The sequence below is a fragment of the Manduca sexta genome, unplaced genomic scaffold (assembly GCF_014839805.1).
Source record: "Manduca sexta isolate Smith_Timp_Sample1 unplaced genomic scaffold, JHU_Msex_v1.0 HiC_scaffold_2824, whole genome shotgun sequence".
Taxonomy (NCBI): domain Eukaryota; kingdom Metazoa; phylum Arthropoda; class Insecta; order Lepidoptera; family Sphingidae; genus Manduca; species Manduca sexta.
Genome location: NW_023593828.1, coordinates 1 through 19,377, shown reverse-complemented (window position 1 = coordinate 19,377; position 19,377 = coordinate 1). Strand labels below are relative to the sequence as shown.

General features: G+C 33.5%; 2 protein-coding genes, 1 long non-coding RNA gene and 1 other non-coding gene across 6 annotated transcripts; all 4 read right to left on the bottom strand.

The window, feature by feature from the left end:
* Nucleotides 1-1,757: 1,757 nt before the first annotated feature.
* Trnae-uuc lies at nt 1,758-1,829 on the bottom strand. The gene has a single exon. It is a non-coding gene; the product is annotated as a tRNA-Glu (tRNA).
* Nucleotides 1,830-4,168: 2,339 nt separating this feature from the next.
* LOC119192479 lies at nt 4,169-6,502 on the bottom strand. Its single transcript, XR_005113649.1, has 2 exons — nt 6,345-6,502; nt 4,169-4,256 (listed from the first exon to the last, which is right to left on the bottom strand). It is a non-coding gene; the product is annotated as an uncharacterized LOC119192479 (long non-coding RNA).
* A 5,253-nt stretch (nt 6,503-11,755) lies between these two features.
* LOC115444681 (myosin light chain 1) lies at nt 11,756-16,268 on the bottom strand. Of its 3 annotated transcripts, none has more exons than XM_030170560.2 (7): nt 16,133-16,266; nt 15,780-15,807; nt 14,332-14,489; nt 13,873-14,023; nt 12,727-12,813; nt 12,324-12,390; nt 11,756-12,077 (listed from the first exon to the last, which is right to left on the bottom strand). In XM_030170560.2, the coding sequence occupies exons 1-6, from the start codon at nt 16,133-16,135 to the stop codon at nt 12,365-12,367; spliced, it is 453 nt and encodes a 150-aa protein (XP_030026420.1). In that variant the 5' UTR covers nt 16,136-16,266; the 3' UTR covers nt 11,756-12,077; nt 12,324-12,364. The 3 variants fall into 3 exon arrangements, with proteins under 3 accessions (XP_030026420.1, XP_030026430.1, XP_030026413.1); XM_030170570.2 differs by having other exon boundaries at nt 12,328-12,390; XM_030170553.2 differs by lacking the exon at nt 12,324-12,390 and having other exon boundaries at nt 16,133-16,268.
* A 236-nt stretch (nt 16,269-16,504) lies between these two features.
* On the bottom strand, nt 16,505-18,701 carry LOC119192480. Its single transcript, XM_037446293.1, has 9 exons — nt 18,649-18,701; nt 18,442-18,549; nt 18,160-18,330; nt 17,940-18,001; nt 17,479-17,863; nt 17,316-17,405; nt 17,199-17,203; nt 16,990-17,139; nt 16,505-16,847 (listed from the first exon to the last, which is right to left on the bottom strand). Exons 1-9 carry the CDS (start codon nt 18,659-18,661, stop codon nt 16,641-16,643), a joined length of 1,191 nt encoding a protein of 396 aa, XP_037302190.1. The 5' UTR covers nt 18,662-18,701; the 3' UTR covers nt 16,505-16,640.
* Between the last annotated feature and the right edge of the window lie 676 nt (nt 18,702-19,377).

Sequence of the window (19,377 nt, the reverse complement as noted above, 5' to 3'; positions counted from 1 at the left end):
GCATCTATTTCATGCGTCATGTGTCAATTTATTGTAGTATTCTTAGAATTGCCACCTACTGCCGATCTATTTGTAGCCTCGCGGACGGTCATCGGTCCGAATTGCTATCTCTACACCTGCACCAACACTACAAAAAATATAAAGGCTCAAGATATTAAAATAAAAAGTCTAGATAGATATATCAAGTTGTAATCGGATGATACATTACGTCATCCTTAAAATGTTAGCGCAATTGGTAAAAGTAGTTATTCAAATAGCGTTTAAGTATGCGATGACTTACTTATTTATTACTAATGCTTCGAACCAGTCCTTCAAGGACACGAAATGCTATAAATTAGAAAAGTTAAACTAGTGCCGTTAAACATCAAAATTCTACTTATCCTCAATGATAAAAAGTAACTAGGTACTATACATAGATTTGATAAATTACTTAGAATCAAATTGGCAGTGTAAATTCGTTCACTTTTATTCATAACTAGGTGTTGCTCGCAGCGCGGCGTCACCCGCGTGCAAGCCCTTCCTGGTACAAAAGTCCCAAATAGCAATTCATAGCGTCACCTATACAACACCAATGCCATCTACAAAACAGTTTTTTTAAATTATTTCCTATGTGAGCAAAGTGAAGGGATAAAGAGTATCCTATGTGTTAATCCAAGACATGATCTACTCTTATGCCAAATTTCATCCAAAATCATTCAGTTGTTTTTGCGCTTACTTCTAACAAACATCCAAATATTTTCACAAACTTGCATTTATAATATTAGTAAGATATGAAATAAAATAAAATATACGATGAACTTTGTCGTGTCAATAAATTATATGCAAGTCAAAGCCCGATTGTGTGCAAGGTAATTCAGTAAATTTATTGCGTAAGTACATGATAACGATTACAATCAACTACAATTTCTCTATAGTTTATTTGCCGGCTTTGTAAAGGAAATGTAAATAAATGTACCTACTTGTCAATAATGTCTGTAGGTACTTACTATGTTCAATATTATTCCGTAACGTATTGTCAAATTCTATAATATTTTAAACATAATTCAGGGAGGTATTGCTACTACTATATAGAATCTTACGAAATGTTCTTGCAAAATTTAAAATGTCCTGTAGATACATGTTGCACACAGATTTTGCAATTTATACTTAGACTATAGCTTCATCAAATTATACAAGTTGCAACCATCATAATAATTCTAAAACTAGAAAACTAACATTTTAAGTATAATAATATATACTCGTACGTTAACCATTACCAAAGAAAAAAAGGAATTAACAATAAAGCTAATACAAAATGTCAACATCGTGTTGGGGAGTGGTGACTTGTACAAACATCACTTAAAAGTTAAATGGCCATGTCCCTCCTAAATTAAATCTAAATTAAACTATTACTGTCGTGAACTGGGACAATTCTATTAACATCGATAAATGTGCATTTAGGGTAATAGTAGTGGAATGTGTCTAAGAAAGTGAATTGCTATTTGCTTCGCCTACATGAGGTATTCATGACAAAAGGTGTTATTTAATGTACTTATTACGGACAATTTGCGTCTTCCTATTCCGAAATCTTTGTAGGTGTTATGCACAATTGGTATAAAGACAATGGCATCGGTATGCGAAGTAAATAGTTCACATTTAGGTCATAATTACATTTTATTTAAAGCTATTCATGTTTGTCCGATGTTTGGTTTTTATTTGTCTATAAAATATATGGTTGAAAAAGACGAAAAAAAAATATCCAAGTTACAAAATGAAATTTCCCGTACCGGGAATCGAACCCGAGCCTCCTGGGTGAAAGCCAGGTATCCTAGCCACTAGACCATACGGGAGTTACGAGCCATGTTGAAATTATTCTTCAGTTTGCAAAAGTAATATTCAACGTATTTAATAAAAAAAAGTATTGAAATTAAATTACTTTTCAGATTCTATCGCGGTTTTTTATATTTTAGTTTTCTCCCGATGTTACGTACGTTCGACGTTTATATTATTATATATTATACGCAACCTCGACGTGACTACTGCCATTCCGTAGCGTTCCAGTTGTTATTACCATTACTAGCGTTAGACCTTACCCAACACTTTTTATTTATTTAAATAATACTTGCCTACATCCTTTATATATTATAGCTATGTTCATACACAATCTTCGTCATATGTACTAATATTGATTGATTACATAATCTATATGATTCACTACAAGCAACTATTCAAGGTTACAAGTGTTTGGATATTTTTGCACATATGTAGGTATCGATGTTATATCGATTTTCACGTAAATTCTTGACAACTTAAAACTATCGATTACGACATCTGTTTATCAACAAAATATCTTTTTGTGTCAGTGTAGATATACCTGAAGGTTACATTCACCATTATGAAATTGATTAAGAAACAGCATTCAAATAAATTTAGAAGATGGTAATTTATATTCAAATATAAAACGAATGAATATATGCAATTTATGATAAAATATAAATTAGTATTATAATTACTGTAAAAGTAGTTGTTAATTGGAAAATAAATAAATAAGTATTTGAAATTGCAATTGTTTATTCCCAAGTAAATTAAAATACTTCAGGGCTTGTTTCTCAGTGTCCAAAACTTATCCGGCAGTTAATGTATAAGGTAGCGAGATAATGCTGAATGCACTCTTTTGATTATCATTTATTTGGGAGCTTGACTTTTGTATTTGGTAATTTTATATTCGACTCAGACACCATAAAACAGCCTCTAAATATTTAAAAAAAACCATCTCTAATATAAATAATTATCTGTTTAACATATAAGGATGTTCTAAACATTTACATAAAAATCTTTTATTAAATTTTGCATTGCGCAAAAAAACTCATACTAAATTTTACATGAAAATTCCTTACAAAGAAAAAGGTTTTTCAGAAACTCTTTCTGCAAAGGGAATAAATCTAATTAAGCCCCTCGTTTTTTTTAAATTTTTAATGTTTTTCCAAACAGTTTCACTGAACTATGATATACTGACTATTGAGCACATAATAGTTTATGATTAACGTTGATGACTGCTATTAAAGACATACGCAGGCCTAATTGGTTAATAAAGGCTAATACACAGAAGACTCCGTGCATCTACCACAGTCCACAAACTCCCATATACCTTTGATCTGTAGGATTTTACAAATTTGTGTGAAAAGCCTTTTCATGTTTAAATTATATAAAGTTTGCGAGTATATTTCGATGTTTGTCAGAAGTGAAACCGAACCGCTGAGCAGATTTTGTTATACGGCTAGATGAATATCCTGGTTTAACAGAGGCAAATTTATCCCGAAAATATATATTGTGGGGTTTAAAAGGAACAATAGGTACCAACACCTGAGGAGTTAAATTGTAATTTATACCGACACGTCGCGTAGTCCAAGCGACTGATTATGATATTATAGTGGCCTGTTCGCGACAGTTCTGCTTTTCTGGACCGTGACAAGGATCCTCAACACGCTAGGCCAGTGTTAAACAACAGAAACACATGCCATAAATAGTTTAGAAACTATATATTACTATACTAACTAACTATATTAGAAACTATACGACGAAACAGTAGACTGTTTCGTCGTATTATAGACGCTTCATACAATAGTTAAAAAATGATTAAACTCTGTTTTCTACATAGTGTAACAAGATTATCAATAAAAAGATCAAAGCAATTAATAATTCAATGAAAGAAAGCGATACTACAAATATTAAATAATACGACTATGTACCAAAACACAATTCACAGATTACTATCTAGCGAGATACAAATATCCTTCCAGCAAAGTGAAGATATGATCGTTTGATATCTTTAGATTGTATCGCATGCGCCGAAATACGCGAATCTAATAAAAATATAGGACAGTAGGAAAGTTACTACTATTTAGTTACGTTTACAGTCGCATATTCTATAAAAAGAGTGTGGGATTATTAATCCAAAATAAGGATACTTATTAACTAGTAACCGAGAAATCATGTAAAAAATTAGAACATAAAGATAGGTTATATCCTAATATTAAGTTTTATTAGGCTATTATACCGATGCGAGAAGCTATGCATTTTCCTCTATCAATAAGATAATATTCATCACAATTGCCATCATTATTGTTTCCTACAAAGACATTCAACAAATAATACAACAATAATGCTATTTTTACCTGTATTGTGTTTGTCCACGTGTTTCTCCGCAGTAGCAGCATCATTCACTTCAGCCATGTTGGACCGAGGCTGTGTGCACCTCTATGCACAAACAACTATATCTGGAAATTGCAAAAAATAACTTACTTATCGTTCACGTAAATATAATGATATCATAATGAAGACAAAATAAGCGCTTATCAGTGATTAGCCCAAGCTGAGCTAAAAATTATATATTTCAGGTGAATGACACACCTTACTGGCTTGATAACATATTTGAAACAGTGTGGTAAATCTCAAATAGGCATATCTAATGCTTTGTTTCAAATCAAAGAAGAATAGCTTTAGATCGAATTATAATCATAATACATGTAAAATTGTGATCCATATCCATTCTCTAAGAATTCACCGTCTCTTTTATGTAGGTTTCATCAAAATTAGGTCGGAATACTAAAAAGCCAGCGTTCCTTATCTCACTAATGGTCGTGAGGTTCTAGAAAGAAATAATCAATATAACAAAAAACATCTCTAATTAAATTAATGTATGGGGATTTCAAAAAAATCTTAAAGCCTTCTTCCTAAAGCCTTCTAGTTCTAAATATATTTAGTTTTAACAATAAGCTATGGCGATAACATATTTTATAGGAAAAAATCCATGACTACAAATGATGTTTTATCTCCAAAACGGATTAAAGAGTTTATAAATTTGGTTTTATGCTACATTGGTAGCATACTACAATGATTTTTCATGATTAGCAAGCACATAGATAAAGATAAAAATAGGATTTTGATTAAAATGCCTAGAAACATGGTATAAAATAAGTGATTTTTAAACGTAAATTATGAAGTACTTTCTAAAATATTGTTATTTATTGGAAAAAACAACCGAGATACAAATTACTTGTCAACACATTTATTTTTGTGTTGTTAGTTGTTACCGGCCATCAACAGAAAGATCGAGAATTTAAAATTATCCGTTTACGATTTAATCGGTTTTCTACTGCTTGGCTGCTAATGAACGCTCAAAGGTATTATGTTATCTTTGTAAAGTAATTAACATAATAATGCCCTGTGCAGTCTGAGGCAGAGTACATGGTAATCATTGGAGGCAGCTTCGAACAAATAAATAGGCACATTACAATCCATAATTTGATAAAGTCTATTACTGTATAAATAACATAATATAGTAAATATGCAGGCACTACATTGCTAGTAATGGCCTAAATCAAATATCGTGCAAGCCTCTCTAAATACAATTATATCGGACTATAAAGCTTATCTTCATTTATGACCACATGATCCTTTTCTTATAAATTGGATATCAAATCCGATTACATTTAATCTGTTGTAGCATTATTCAAATTCCGAAGATCCGACCTTTATGCACCAATGATGTCACCGTACCAATGATTTAATTTAATAATTGGCGACCGGTTTCCACCAGGGCCTTTAATTGTATGGCCGATAACAACAGCGCTGCATTATTATCTAAATAACATAGGTAGTGTTGATAATGCTATCGGAATTAAAATCTGAAGGTTGCAGGGTAATGAAGTTACCCGTCTATCAAATTAATACATTTCTCCGAAAAAGGACGTAGGAAATAAATTGTTGGTACCTACCTCAGGAATCAGTTGTGCAATACATACTAAGCGTGCCCAATTCATGCTGTACCAGAAATCATATAATTTAACAAACTGTTTCAAAGTTTAGATGGTTTGAGTTTTAAAAGTAAAGACTAATTTGTTACTTGTGACCACAAGAAAGGTTAAAGACATTACAAAAACATGCATCCAACTGAACTAAATAAAAAAAAGTTATACAAAGAGAAAAGCATTCTAAATTTTGTATTGAAAAACAATGGTTTTTTAATCAAATTGTATTTAAAATAATAAACACATATAGGTCACAACAAAAATATATCTCAAATAAGCTAAGGAAGAGTATTAGGGGCTGATTTATTTCTATCGCATACCCTTGGCACAAAAACACAAAACATTAACACAATTAATGTATAAAAGGGAGACTAGTATTCTTTAACCCAGCATTCCATAACGATATACGTATAATATAGTTTCTGTTGTGTTTACCAAAGCTGGAAAATATAACAAAAGAGGCTCCTTGGAAATTACGCGGCATTTCAAAAAATATTTTAAAGACGTATTTTCTTTTTTAAACGATAGAAGAAGAATTAATTGTCGTGTTCTTACTTGATAAAGTGTTCTTGTATACCAACAACCGGCAAGCACGTTATCACTACACTATCACCCACTTCGTAAACACGTTCGATGAGACGAAGCAAGCGTCCGCTCGCTAAATAAACACTACACTGTGCTTGTGCTTGGCAGACTGAGCGACGCGATAATGCTGCCAGCACACGGTCGAGAAAAAACTGGACTCGACAATCAAACCATCGAATATCAATTAAATACTTAATGTCGATTTTGATGCAGGTAGGTAAAAATATTTTTGTACGTACGAGATTTTTATATTAGTTAAATATCAAAATTATACTTATATAGACAGAATTAACCGTATTATGGCATTGTTTTAATTTACGTCTAACTCTGACCTTCGCAATAATTTATAAATTTTACGATACCTACTAAAATATAAATGCATTGTAATAAAATTAATTTCAACTACTAATGAATAACTAAAAAATATAATATTGGTTTTGTGTTGGCAACATTAGTTCACAGCTTCACTCATGATGATGTCACGAAGGTAACCGAAACGAAGGCGACTACACCCGAACTATTATATCGAGTGGAGGAAAACATTTTCCGCGCCATTTTCTGTGCTCACAACTCGAGGGAGAATTTGGCAGCAAACCCCGCTTTTGACCGAATTTTATCCATGTCATTGGGGTTCAATTTTAGATTGCTTTCATGTGGGGAAATAGGTATCTACGTTAAAATAATCACATTGAAGCCAATTGAAAAATAATCAGATTTCTTATCTATGCATATTTATACTATTATATAAAGCTGAAGAGTTTGTTTGTTTGAATGCGCTAATCTCAGGAATTGTTGGTTCGAATTGAACAATTATAGTGCTGGACAGCCCATGTTTAGAGGAAAGCTATAACCTATAAAACGTCAGCCTTTATAAGCATCAACCAAAAATGTTGCAAAAACGGGTTAAGTTTATTCCTTTTGAGAGCTTCCGTTGCGTTTTTTGCTTAAACGGTTAAAGTTACGCAAAAATCATGTATGATAGAATGTTTAGCTTTAAAAAGATCTAAAATCAAATTATAAAACATAGTTCCTCGCCTATCGCGATAAACTTAAAAAGTACCCATCAGATTTCGATGAAATTTGGTATGGAGATAGTTACAGACCCTGGGCAGGCCATAGTCTACTTTTTGTCTCGGTAAAATATATAGCGGGACTTTTATCCCGGAAAACTCTATCACGCGAGCGAAGACGCGAGCAAAAGTTGGTTTTAAATAATATTTATCTTTACTCTTGTAACATATATTACTAATAAATTGTGATTTAGTTGTTTGAACTGCCTCAATCATCTTATTCTTCATTATCAACGATTCCGTTATTTACCTATCACATGATATTGGCCGAATTGTACAAAAGAACAAAGCCATCAATAGGGGACCGGACAAGTATTAGCAAAAAATCTGAAATTGAGTTTAAAGTAAAGTTTGTAATATTAAAAATATTATCTTATATTTGTTTTTGTAAAAGAGTTGTGATTTGTATTTTTAAATCAATAAATAAAATACAATAATTATAATATTTTTAGTCTATTCTTTACGGCAAATGAAACACCAATCACGGCGCATGACGTCACACGTGGGTAAAATGTAAACAAACAGACGTCATCTGGATGTCATACCGCGTTGTGTTATTTTAATGCTTTAAAGGTGTTTTTTGACACAGAACTGCTCTAATCACTCTACAATTAATAGGAGCATATCAGTGATGGAAAATGTTGGGAAAACGGGAGAAGTTACTCCATTTTTTAAGCTTCCGTCATTTCGTGTGCAACCTTAATGGTTAAAAGTTCCTTCGATTTCACCAGGATCCCATCATCAGACCCTGACCGGACAATCGGACCACCTGCATACCACCATAAATTAAAAAAAACATCCCGACAAATTGAGCACCTTCTCCATTTTTGAAACCCGAAATCCACGCGGGCGAAGCTGCGGGCGGAAGCTAGTAATTAATATTAATTTATACGGGACGTTGTTACTATCTTCCAGCTTAACGTTTACAGATTGTTTAATCGTTAATCATAATGGACCGCAAAAAATATCGTTGGTGCGTCGTACCTGAATGTAATAATACTTCTATATCTTTACCAAACAAATTATTTATTCATGTACCACGAAAAGCAGATATACGAATAAAGTGGTTGCAGTTAGCAAGATGAACCTACGACGGAATGTCTGCAGACTCACCGATTTAGTTCTGTGTGGATCACTTTGATGTAAGTAAATAAAAAATAGTGTTTCGGTTTAAAATAAATCGATGAACATTTCAATTAATTAAATCATTTGTACACCCAGGGAGGTTATGGTTATGAGATGTATTTATTTATGTTTTAGCTGCCACATGATATGGAATAGAATATTTATTTATATAGAATTCTGGTTGTTACACAGTAACCTGAGATTGTCTGAGATTAACACGGTCTATGCAGTGTTGCCAGATCATAATTTGTCTTTACCCCAGGATTATTTGGAATTTAAAATTTTACCCTTAAACCAATCATAAATAATTCGGTACTTTTTTTATATCCTTATCTATGCAGACGCCACTTCTTTCTTCACTTCCACTTCAATAATTATTAATTTAATTATCTCATTTTATTAGGAACAACCAGCTGTACACGAAAATTGTATTGAATAAAAAATTATAATTGTTTCATGGCCTACAATTTTTGTAGGGAACATCTTTCTCTAAGCTCAATATTTATTACAATACCGTGAAACAATAGCTTTAATACCTTAACTCGTAGAATTACCCAAAAATTACCAAAAAAAATACCCTGCTGATTCAGTTTTACCCTAAATCTAGGGTAAATAATCCTAATCTGGCATTATTGAATCACTGTTCAAATGACAAGACTTGTCAAGTTGCTTTATCCACGTATGACGTCACACGAGACGAAATGACATAATGTAGCGTTTGCGCGGGAATTATAGCTATTTAACATTTAGGCATGGTTTTATGTACTTTTTAAGCTTTATTTGTGCAAAATACTATTTTTCTTGGCTATTTATATCCACAATGATCAATTTAAAACACCTTCTGAAAATTTGTCCGGTCCCCTATTAATGATGTATAGTCTTTTGCTATACGACTCTCACGTCTTTACATATCAGTCGTGACTATGAATGTATTAAATAAAAATACTTAAAGTTGATGATCGATAACAAAAATAAAACCCTAAATTCCTTTTTGTTTTTTGTGTCGGGTTGAGAAGTGAATAAGGAAATCCTTAAAAGTCCAGTATGAGAATTATGTAAGCCAGAACCAACCTTTATCGTCTTCGTAGGTGACGACGCCGGCATATCTATCATATCTAGTTATTAACTATTTTTATTCCTTTACGTTTTTTAAATTAATGTCTAACATACAATGTTCCTGCTTATATAAATAGTTAATTAAAATAGTTATTATAAACCTCACATTATTCTGACTTGTAATAAGTGCAACTATGTTCGTCTACGTGATTAATGAAGATTTTTCTTTACTTATTTATTTTTACTTCAAGTTTTCTGTGGTGAAGGATAGCCAATATTATGGCTATACAGGTGTGCCAGAAAATAGTGTTAAGGGGAGGGCTAGAGATAGAGCACCCCTTGGGGTATCCAAATCACCCCCAAGTATGTTCCGCAATTTTTCATAGTTTTCGAGTTATGAATATTTTTCTGAATTTCCGATTTGAACGATTAAATGTTTTTTTTAAGGTAGAATATTTATTCGAGATTTTTTTGTTGCAACAAAATTTTCATTAGTTGTACTTTTTTGCTAAAAAGAATCAGCTTCGTAACTTTAATGAAAATTGTGAAAATGTTGGTGTAAAGTGGAAATCTTACGTTCTGTGAATTATGACATTTTCTACTTTAAATTAAAGTAAAGTGAAAATCTTACGTTCTGTGAATTATGACATTTTCTACTTTAAATTAAAAATCTAACCAGTTGACTTCATGGTTCTAAAGTACGTCAAAATACTCTCCAGACTCTCAACTTCCATATTCATTAAAAAAACATAGCCCTTCATGAGGGCTACTTTGGCTAAAATCAGCCTTAAAAGACAGCGAGATGGAAAGTTCTTAAAATTTGCCAATGAAAGTCTATTTACGCCCGCGAGCAACACCTTGTCAACAATAGCTTATTTCAAATAAAAATTAATGCCCTCTAGCACTTAAACTGGATAATAATTGTAACATCTTCTGATCGACACATTAGGTATGTACGTACTCTTTTATTTCTTACAAAGGTGCATCACTAGATGTCGTTACTTACTAATTGACTCCTATTTTGTGCTAAAAATAGAATTCATAATACTGGATGTGGCGAATGTTCTTTGGAATGAGGTTTCTCTTTATAAATGATCCTGTTCGTTAAAGTAAATCCTAATTCTATCAGCAGCTGCAGCAGCCTTTTGGTTATATGACAAAAACCTTCTTAGGAGTCACACGATTAATCAACTTATAAATACCTTTTTATACTCACCATGGCTAAAGATCTAACTTACGGATACTTTTCCAATTCCCATAGAGTAAAAGGGCACAGTTAAGTCAAGATCACCAATCTTTCGATCCAGTTGTTTAACCTGACCCCTAGCCCGTGTCCCTGACAGATTTTCCTATACCAATTAATAATACACAGTTGACTTCGGCATATACATAACGGATCCTGCTGATGAAGGCCCTCATGGTGCATCAGAATTCGCTGAAACTTCTTTGCCCCGTAATAGTTTGCATCATAATATGTTATTGCAACTAAGAGGGGCAGATAGCCTTTGGTTAAGGCAGTAGTTCACATTAAAGATAATAGCTAAATAAGTTTAACAAGAAAATCTATGTTTGATATTGGCTACAATAATGCTAGCTAGCCTTAATGCCTTTTCTATACCGTTTTAGAAAATAAACAAAAGGTATGTACTATAATTACTGCTTTTCAATTGAATAATTTATCCAATATTAAAGATATAATAATTCATACTATTCTTATTGTCTGATGTTGCGCCAAATTATCGTGTAATTGGTTGATCAATTACAACCTGCTTTATCGTTCTCCTTTAAAGCCATATCCTCAGAAGCTTTTTGTCGACCGCCTTCGAAGATAAAATATGTAGTCGTATTTGTGTTGTATTATTATGATAATGTTGTAATACTGTATCCAATTTGTTGGGTTCGATTTTATCGCCCTAAAGTGTGATCTTAGAGAGATCTTGTGCGTAAATTGTTACTCTATTAGTTATATTTAGTTAAATGTAAGACTCCTAATTTCCGTGAATGAATAATTAATGGAAGATAACACCAAACTAAACATTTATCAGTTTATTATAAAATAATTTAAGATTTTGTAGTATGTTATTATAAACGACTTAAATTAATAATAATAAAATTTAAAAAACACGTACAACGTGTGTTTTACAGTATATTTAATTTAATCTTATTATAGTATGTACAGTCATAGATAGAAAGTTGTACAAAACAGTTGGCATAGTTGTGGCGTTCGTATAAAAAAAGGGATTGTCCGTATCTAAGATGGCGTATACGGGGTGTCGATGTGGCTGGGAGCGGACGCAGGCAGCAGGCGACCGTGCGGACTGCCGGCACACGCGTTAGCCCCACCGCAAGGGAACCTAGCCCTGCGCGGGAGCTTCCGCCGCGCCCTCCGCCGCTGCCGGTGCTTCCTTCGGCCTCTTAGGGTCCCAGCCATCGCACATTCGTCGTAGGAAAGCTGCAACATCGTTCGGTAACATTAATCTCAATAGCAACGCTGCGATGTAGTGTTACCGGCAGGTGAATGAGTTGTTAACGATATAGTCGGATGAAAGATAAGAATAGTAGAAGTCAAGAATTAATTATATAGAATAGTTAATAGTAAAATGTATAAGCTCAGCGTAAGTAGAAATATTCCTGAATTAGAAATTTACCAAAGCGAAGAACAGATAGGTACAACCACGTGAAACATTGATACACTTACTTACGATCTTATAACTAAAGATATGGCGAGTATGATGACTTCTACACCATCACCTTCTTCAGGAATGCTGTAAATGGACAATTTGTGAATGAAGGGACACACACATCACGAGGAGTTTCATGCTAAGATATATCTATATGGAACTAGACAACTGATAGGTAAACTAGCTGTATACTTTCTAAGGTTGTATGTTTACAAGGTACGAATCGGAAAGGTATAGGACACTTAAATACAATTAGCAATTCATGTCTAATACATAAAGTTCTAGGGGTAAAACATATGGATACATCAACAAGGTTGTTCTAATGCACGCAGTAAAATTCTACATAGGAATTACTTATAAAAATAAACGGATTCGAAACATTTCCTTTCTTCTAAAGTCGATATAATAAAGGTTACTCACGCGCGTAAGGGATCATGCCGTCCTCATCTTCAGCGTCCATGCAGTCCTTTGTGACTTCGGCGACTTCATTATCGTCCAGTTTTTCACCTAAACAGATATATGTAATGGAATAGGTACCTACTTAGCAAAGTTTATCATTCTATATTATGTGGAAGGTGGTGTTCATGTGTAAGGTTATAGAAACAAATAGGTTTTCTTATTTCTTGAATTGCTTTGATTAAACTAGCATACATGCTAAAAACCTATAACGTTCTCTTAATTAAAGGCAAAAATCGCTTGTTCCCGAGCTGGTGTAGGACCAGATCGTACTTATACGATTTGATATTTTGATTCGTTGCCAATTTTTTATCCCGAAAATTGATCTACAGGACCTCTGAGCGAGGAAGATTATGTGCTCATAATACATAATTATAAGATTGGTAAATGATAATTGCCATTTTGGGTTGTCGTTATTAATATAATTAAAAAAGGAGAAGAACTGATTATTAAAAAAGTGTAGATTCATTTATATTATGATTAAATATTCCGCAAGAAATAATTGGCAACGCACCATCATATATTTCTAAACTTCGAAAATAATCTTTTTCCAATACAGCGGTCCACTGGCTGGTTGCCAGAATTACATTTAAATAGCCGGTTGTTCAGCTGGATATCTGATTGATGCCAATAATCTATTGACACATCAAACGTTGCACTGCATGTACGAAAAGTTATAGATATTTCTGTACCTCAATAATTAATAGCTTGAAAAGATTGCACTAATATCCAATAAGTTTAATGTTTAGAACGAAAAATTACTGATTTTAAAAAATATTGGGCTTACATACGTGTACAACAAAATAATTTTCATCTTGTCAAATGTTTCAGAAACTATTATATATTGATAATAATTGGAATGACAGAGTATCAATTCTCATGAAGTGGAAACGATTGTTGTGACTCCATTAGTTTCATTTTGTCGTTTAATCATAAATGAAAACAAAGGTATTTTACTTCTCACTACTACAATAGATAAAGTTTAAAAGAGAGGCTGAGATAGCACAGAAAAATATACACAAAATATCTACAAAGATGCTTTATATTGTTTAAAATTGTAAACAATAACTCTTTTATTTTATAGTAAAAGTAAAAATAAAAATCTCTTACCTAACGCAAGGAGCGTGTGTGTGAGTTCAGCGCCAAGCATAAGACCATTCTCGTTCTTGTCGTACAGCTTCAGACATTCCAAGAAGTCCTCGTAGCAGCCCTGGTCTTTGTCTTTCTTGGCTTGGCTGTAGATGGGAAGGAACTCTTCAAGCTGCAACGACAATTTTAAAGTTAGAAATTAAGAATGACAACTTGAAATACCGGTGCTATGTGTAGTTGAAATCGGTTTTAATGGGTTGCTGAGCATTTCTGGCATTAAAGTCATTTAAAAAACATACGGAAAAAACGCAATATTGTTCAACATACGACGGACATCTGATTTAACGCTCATGTCGTTACTTCATAATTACAAATAAATTTAAAAACAATTTCTAAATTATAAACGTTAATAGTATATGTGTGTATCTTACTTTTCACTCTATTATGATTTAAATGCAATGGAAAAATAAAACAAAGTACCGTAAGCTGCTTCTCGCCCTTCTTCTTGGTACCACCGAGTTTCTCGATGGTGGCCAATGTGGGGTTGGAGTTGAGCGCCCTCAAAAGGTCACCAACGTTGTAGGCATCGATCTTGCCGTTGCCTTCGAAATCGTAGATGGAGAAGGCGAAGGATGCCCCTGAATAAACGGACTTTTGTCAATACGTATACTTAAAGTAAAAACAATGCTCTTAATTTTTACTTATAAAATAAAAAAATCCAGATTAACGTACTCGATTATTTTAGCTTGATTGATTCATACGCAAAATTTAACTAGTGTTACTTCATTGTATAACATCTTGTTGATTTACTGCCACATAATGAATCCAATTATTGAATGCAAATTGATATTTGGAATTCGAAGCAATGCTTTCCATTTTATATTCAAGCGTATTAAATCAGATTACATTCTGGAAATAGTAAAAACAGCGCGCGTGGGCGGACATTCTTTGCTCAGAATAATACATTTCCACACCACGTTCTGAGTCAGATTCTAATTTTAGGCGCAATGGAAACAGTGTCCCAATTTAAATAAAGAAGTTTTAATTGTTTATATATTTGATTTTCTTTTTGATAAAATTATAGGGGATTCCGTAAAATTACTTATGTTCCAATGTATTTTTTATAACACTTAATAAAAAAAAAATCTGTAAAATTTTATTTGATGTAAACTATCAGATACGACAAAAGATTTATTGCAAATTCTGCTTTTTATTCCTCAATATCCCGCATTTATTGACGTAATCGATTTTCCTACAATTCAAACCATAAAAACCCCCTATTAAATCTGTAAAATTTTATTTGATGTAAACTATCAGATACGACAAAAGATTAGTTGCAAATTCTGCTTTTTATTCCTCAATATCCCGCATTTATTGACGTAATTGATTTTCCTACAATTCAAACCATAAAAGCCCCCTATTATAACTTTATGACCTTGATAATGACAGCTGATTTATAAACACGTGTCAGGATACGAGTGGTATTCTTGGAGGGGCATTTGTTGGTATTCCAGGTGGTGCACTTATTATCAACGCCTACAACACAGCGGGCCCGAAGTGAAATCTGAGCGGTGTTTCTCTGTTTGGGCGGGCGGCCGCGCGGGATCACGTGACGCAAAATCTATAATTAGACGAAGCGCGCGCGCATGGCCTGCCGCTCTTACCAGCGTCATCGCACACCGGCATCCCTTAGCAACGCGCGCCTTTTTTGAAACTGAGCTAAACTTAGATATTATGATTTTAACTGACGTCTCATTTATGTAATAATGTTTAAATTAAAATATTCAACAACCGCACTTCCCTATATAATTACAATTGACAGTCACGATTCAAAACTTAAAAAGTAAACTTTGTAACGATAATCACGACGTCAAAAGATAATACCCAATTTTTTGATAATATAAATTTAAAAAGTATGTTATACTCACTTTCAATGTCGTTCTTGCTGAGGTCGCTCTGAAAATTACCAAAAATATTTCATTATTCCATGTGTAACTGGTGCCGTATCATGCAAATGTGTGTATTGGTTTGGTATTAGTTGGTGTGTTCTTTCACATTTCTGCAAATATTTGTGTGCATCTAGAGATACTATACCATCTTGGTTCACTTATTTACTAGCACAACACTTATTATCTGCAGCTTCCGAGTCGCTCGCGAACTTCCGGTCTGCGGAATAACTTCACGAGGAACTGGCAGGCATAAGTTATTTATCACTTATATGTTAACAGTCCGTTTCCACACTATACACATTTTCACATTTTCACTGCCGTCAGTGACTCACCATTTTGTTTGGTGTTAGTTGGTTCCCTCCCGGTCTTCACTGGCAGACGTTCAGACAAGAAGTGGGGCTCGGTAACTTTTCGCGGGACGGTTTTAACTGGCTTAGATGGCGCTCTCGTTTGGATATTTGAGATTTAGCCCAGGAATCCGCGACCGTTCTATTTTCGGCTCATTCGATACGTTTCTACGGTGTACTTGGTGCCGCGCCGCTCGCACTAGTTGGAACGAGACGAGATGAGTTTTCACCTGCCTCGTGAGAGAGTATCGGGCAACGCCAATCCCAATGGTAATTCTACATATACGCTAAACTATTTCGATCGAATCTGAGAGGTATACACTCTCGGGAAACAAGGTGTCAGTAAAATAAGCGACAGAATGACTAATGTAATTTAATAAGGACGTTAAAATAAACAACATGTGTACGCACTGGCAACACATTTAACCGACGACGCATAAAAGAATATATTATTTAAATAAACTAATAGTTAAATGTGACGTCAATATTAGCTTCAATCATCAGTTCTTTCATCAAAAGTGTATTCTTTCCATCGTGATGAATTGACGAGGGCTTCATTGACGGTATTGAACTTCCAAATAGTAGGCCGTGAAGGTGAAGGCGAGCGAAGTAGACGCTGGTCTAGTAAGCTGGCAGCACGGCGACGAGCGTCAGGGGATAGGGGGCACATACCATGGCCCAAGGTAGAAACTCGGGTTCCCTGGAATTGTATTGTAATAATGAAATCTTTGAATAATCCTACCTAGATTACAACAAGAAATCATACAATTAAACAATATAATATTTTCCATAAATAAATAAATTACATGTATTCTAAAGGAAACTTGTACAAAAATACTTACTTTTATATGTTTACCAGGTGTCTTCCGGCGCCACCATCCTCTCAGTCGAGACCAAATCCTAGCACCCTGGTCACGACATCGACGAACCAAACCAACTTTACGAGAAGCACTTTGTACTCCTGATATTGCTGGAATGGTTATTGGTTCCCCCTAAATAGCGATTAAAGAAAAAACAATGTAGCATTTAACACTAGTATACGAGTATGTACGAGTACTATATCCGGGTAATAAAGTTCAAAAGGCTAAAGGCTCAGCAATAGGTACTCAGATATACAGTTACATTCCGATGCATTGCGGTTTCATCTTATGAGTATAAAATAACTTACGATTCAAAGTCAAGTAAGTATTCTCGTAAAGAGCAACTTCATCTCCTTTGTTGACATCAACATAAAATTCTTCTACAGCGTTCATTGAAACCTGCATGTTATATTAAAATATTCTGTACCAAATTTTTTCATAGAGTACATAAAAAAATTTGATGTATCCTACCCTCAGGATTATGCATTGTAGACGTAGCTGCAATATCACCACTCTGCTCATTCACGCATTTAGTATTTTCTTGGATGCAAAATCCAATATTTTTAGTAATATCAGCAGGAATTGCATCACCCAAGAACGAGTATTCAGAGTATTCTGTACTCCTCGAAGGTATTTCAGAAACACCATAATTAACAGGATGTTCTTCAAAAGCTATACCAAGCGCTGTATTAATGTAAGATTCCATAATCTTAGTCATTGTTTGAGTTAGAAGTTCATTAGATTCTGTGGTATGTTTCGCAATATTATCATCGCAAAAGATAACGTGTTCTACTTCGCTCATGTCAAAGAGATTGTTGATAAACACTGATGTTGAGTTCGCCAGATGACCTTGTTCCTAAGAAAAGAGGGAAGTAAAATAAGCAAAAATACATTCGTATCTAAAAATCAAAGGTGTTGCTGTTAATGATTACCAGGTCTATCTCTTCATCGCCTTGCCCGATAAAGTTGGATTCAGTTGTATAACTTCTGTCACCTAAATATTTCAGAGACCAAAAAACAATAATTAAAGAATTGTCATCTTTTATTCGTACAATATTAATTTCATTAATTCTATAGGTTAATAGAATTAACAAAATATCCTGAAATATGTATTATTCCATAGGTCAATTAACATTGGTTGACTAATTATACCTGCTATTTTCTGAGGTGTCGATGTAGCAATAACATTGGCAACCATCTCCATCTTATTTTCATTCAGATCACTGTCTTTCGAAGCCACAAATGTGGTATCTTCATCATCTACGTCGTATGACCTTTCGTTCCTTAAACTTTTCAACATTGAGATATAAAGCCAAGGTTCTCCTACAAAAATATGATCAATGATTACATATATTTTTTAAATCCGTTGTTCATTAATTTTCAATACTTTTAAGTACTAATACTTATGATTCCTAATATTGGTATAATACTTGCCTGATTCTCTTGCCGCATTAGCGATGACATAGGCTTCGTCTAAAATTTGACTTACAAGGTGTATTGCCTTCAGAGCTGCAACCCTTTGTTCGTGTTGATCGGCCTGGTCTAAAGACAATTATATTTTATATGTATATTTGACGAAAAGTAAATAATAAAAATTCGAAAATAAATCTTTATAAATGCTCAAAATATATTAAAACAAACCTTCCTTAATCATTTTGCTTATGACTTTACGTCAAATATAAACAATTGTTTCCTTCCTTCATTACTTTTAATTTTCTTTTAAATCATAAGTGAGAATTTCACTAAGTAGATACAATCTCAGATACAAAAGTGATACTGATTTCTTAATTAATTAAAATATTTATTATGGAGGTAGTCTTTAGTAATTTTAGTATTTTTGTTATTTGCATGACATACAATAATAACACACTACGTATTTAAAAATTACCAAACCTTACAACAGCAGCGCTATGATGACTTTCGGAGATTGCAAGTCTTCTTAATATTGCAGATTAATGGATAATTTTCCATTTCGTATCTTTTCATGATAAAACGGTACATAAAAAGAGCTTTTCGACCAAAACACGGTATCGCTATTTCGGTAACGCCCAGCCAATAGCTATAGTATGTTGCATGTATTCTAAGTCTTCAACCTCGGGTTTATTTTCGTTAAAGTTTCGCGATTGTATTATACAATAATCGTCGAAGTAATAGAACGTAAGACGCAAATATTAAAATATATGCAATGTAATTATTGGTATTGGTTTGTCAGCGTATATAGGCTGCGAAACGTTTCAGTATCGTAGTTCGATTCCAAGGTCGAGTTATCTAAAACATATATAATTGTTAATTATACGCTATTTGAATAGAGTTGCCTTCTACCCACTAAATTATGCGTTAATTAGCGAACTAACCAAGGCTATCAAAGTT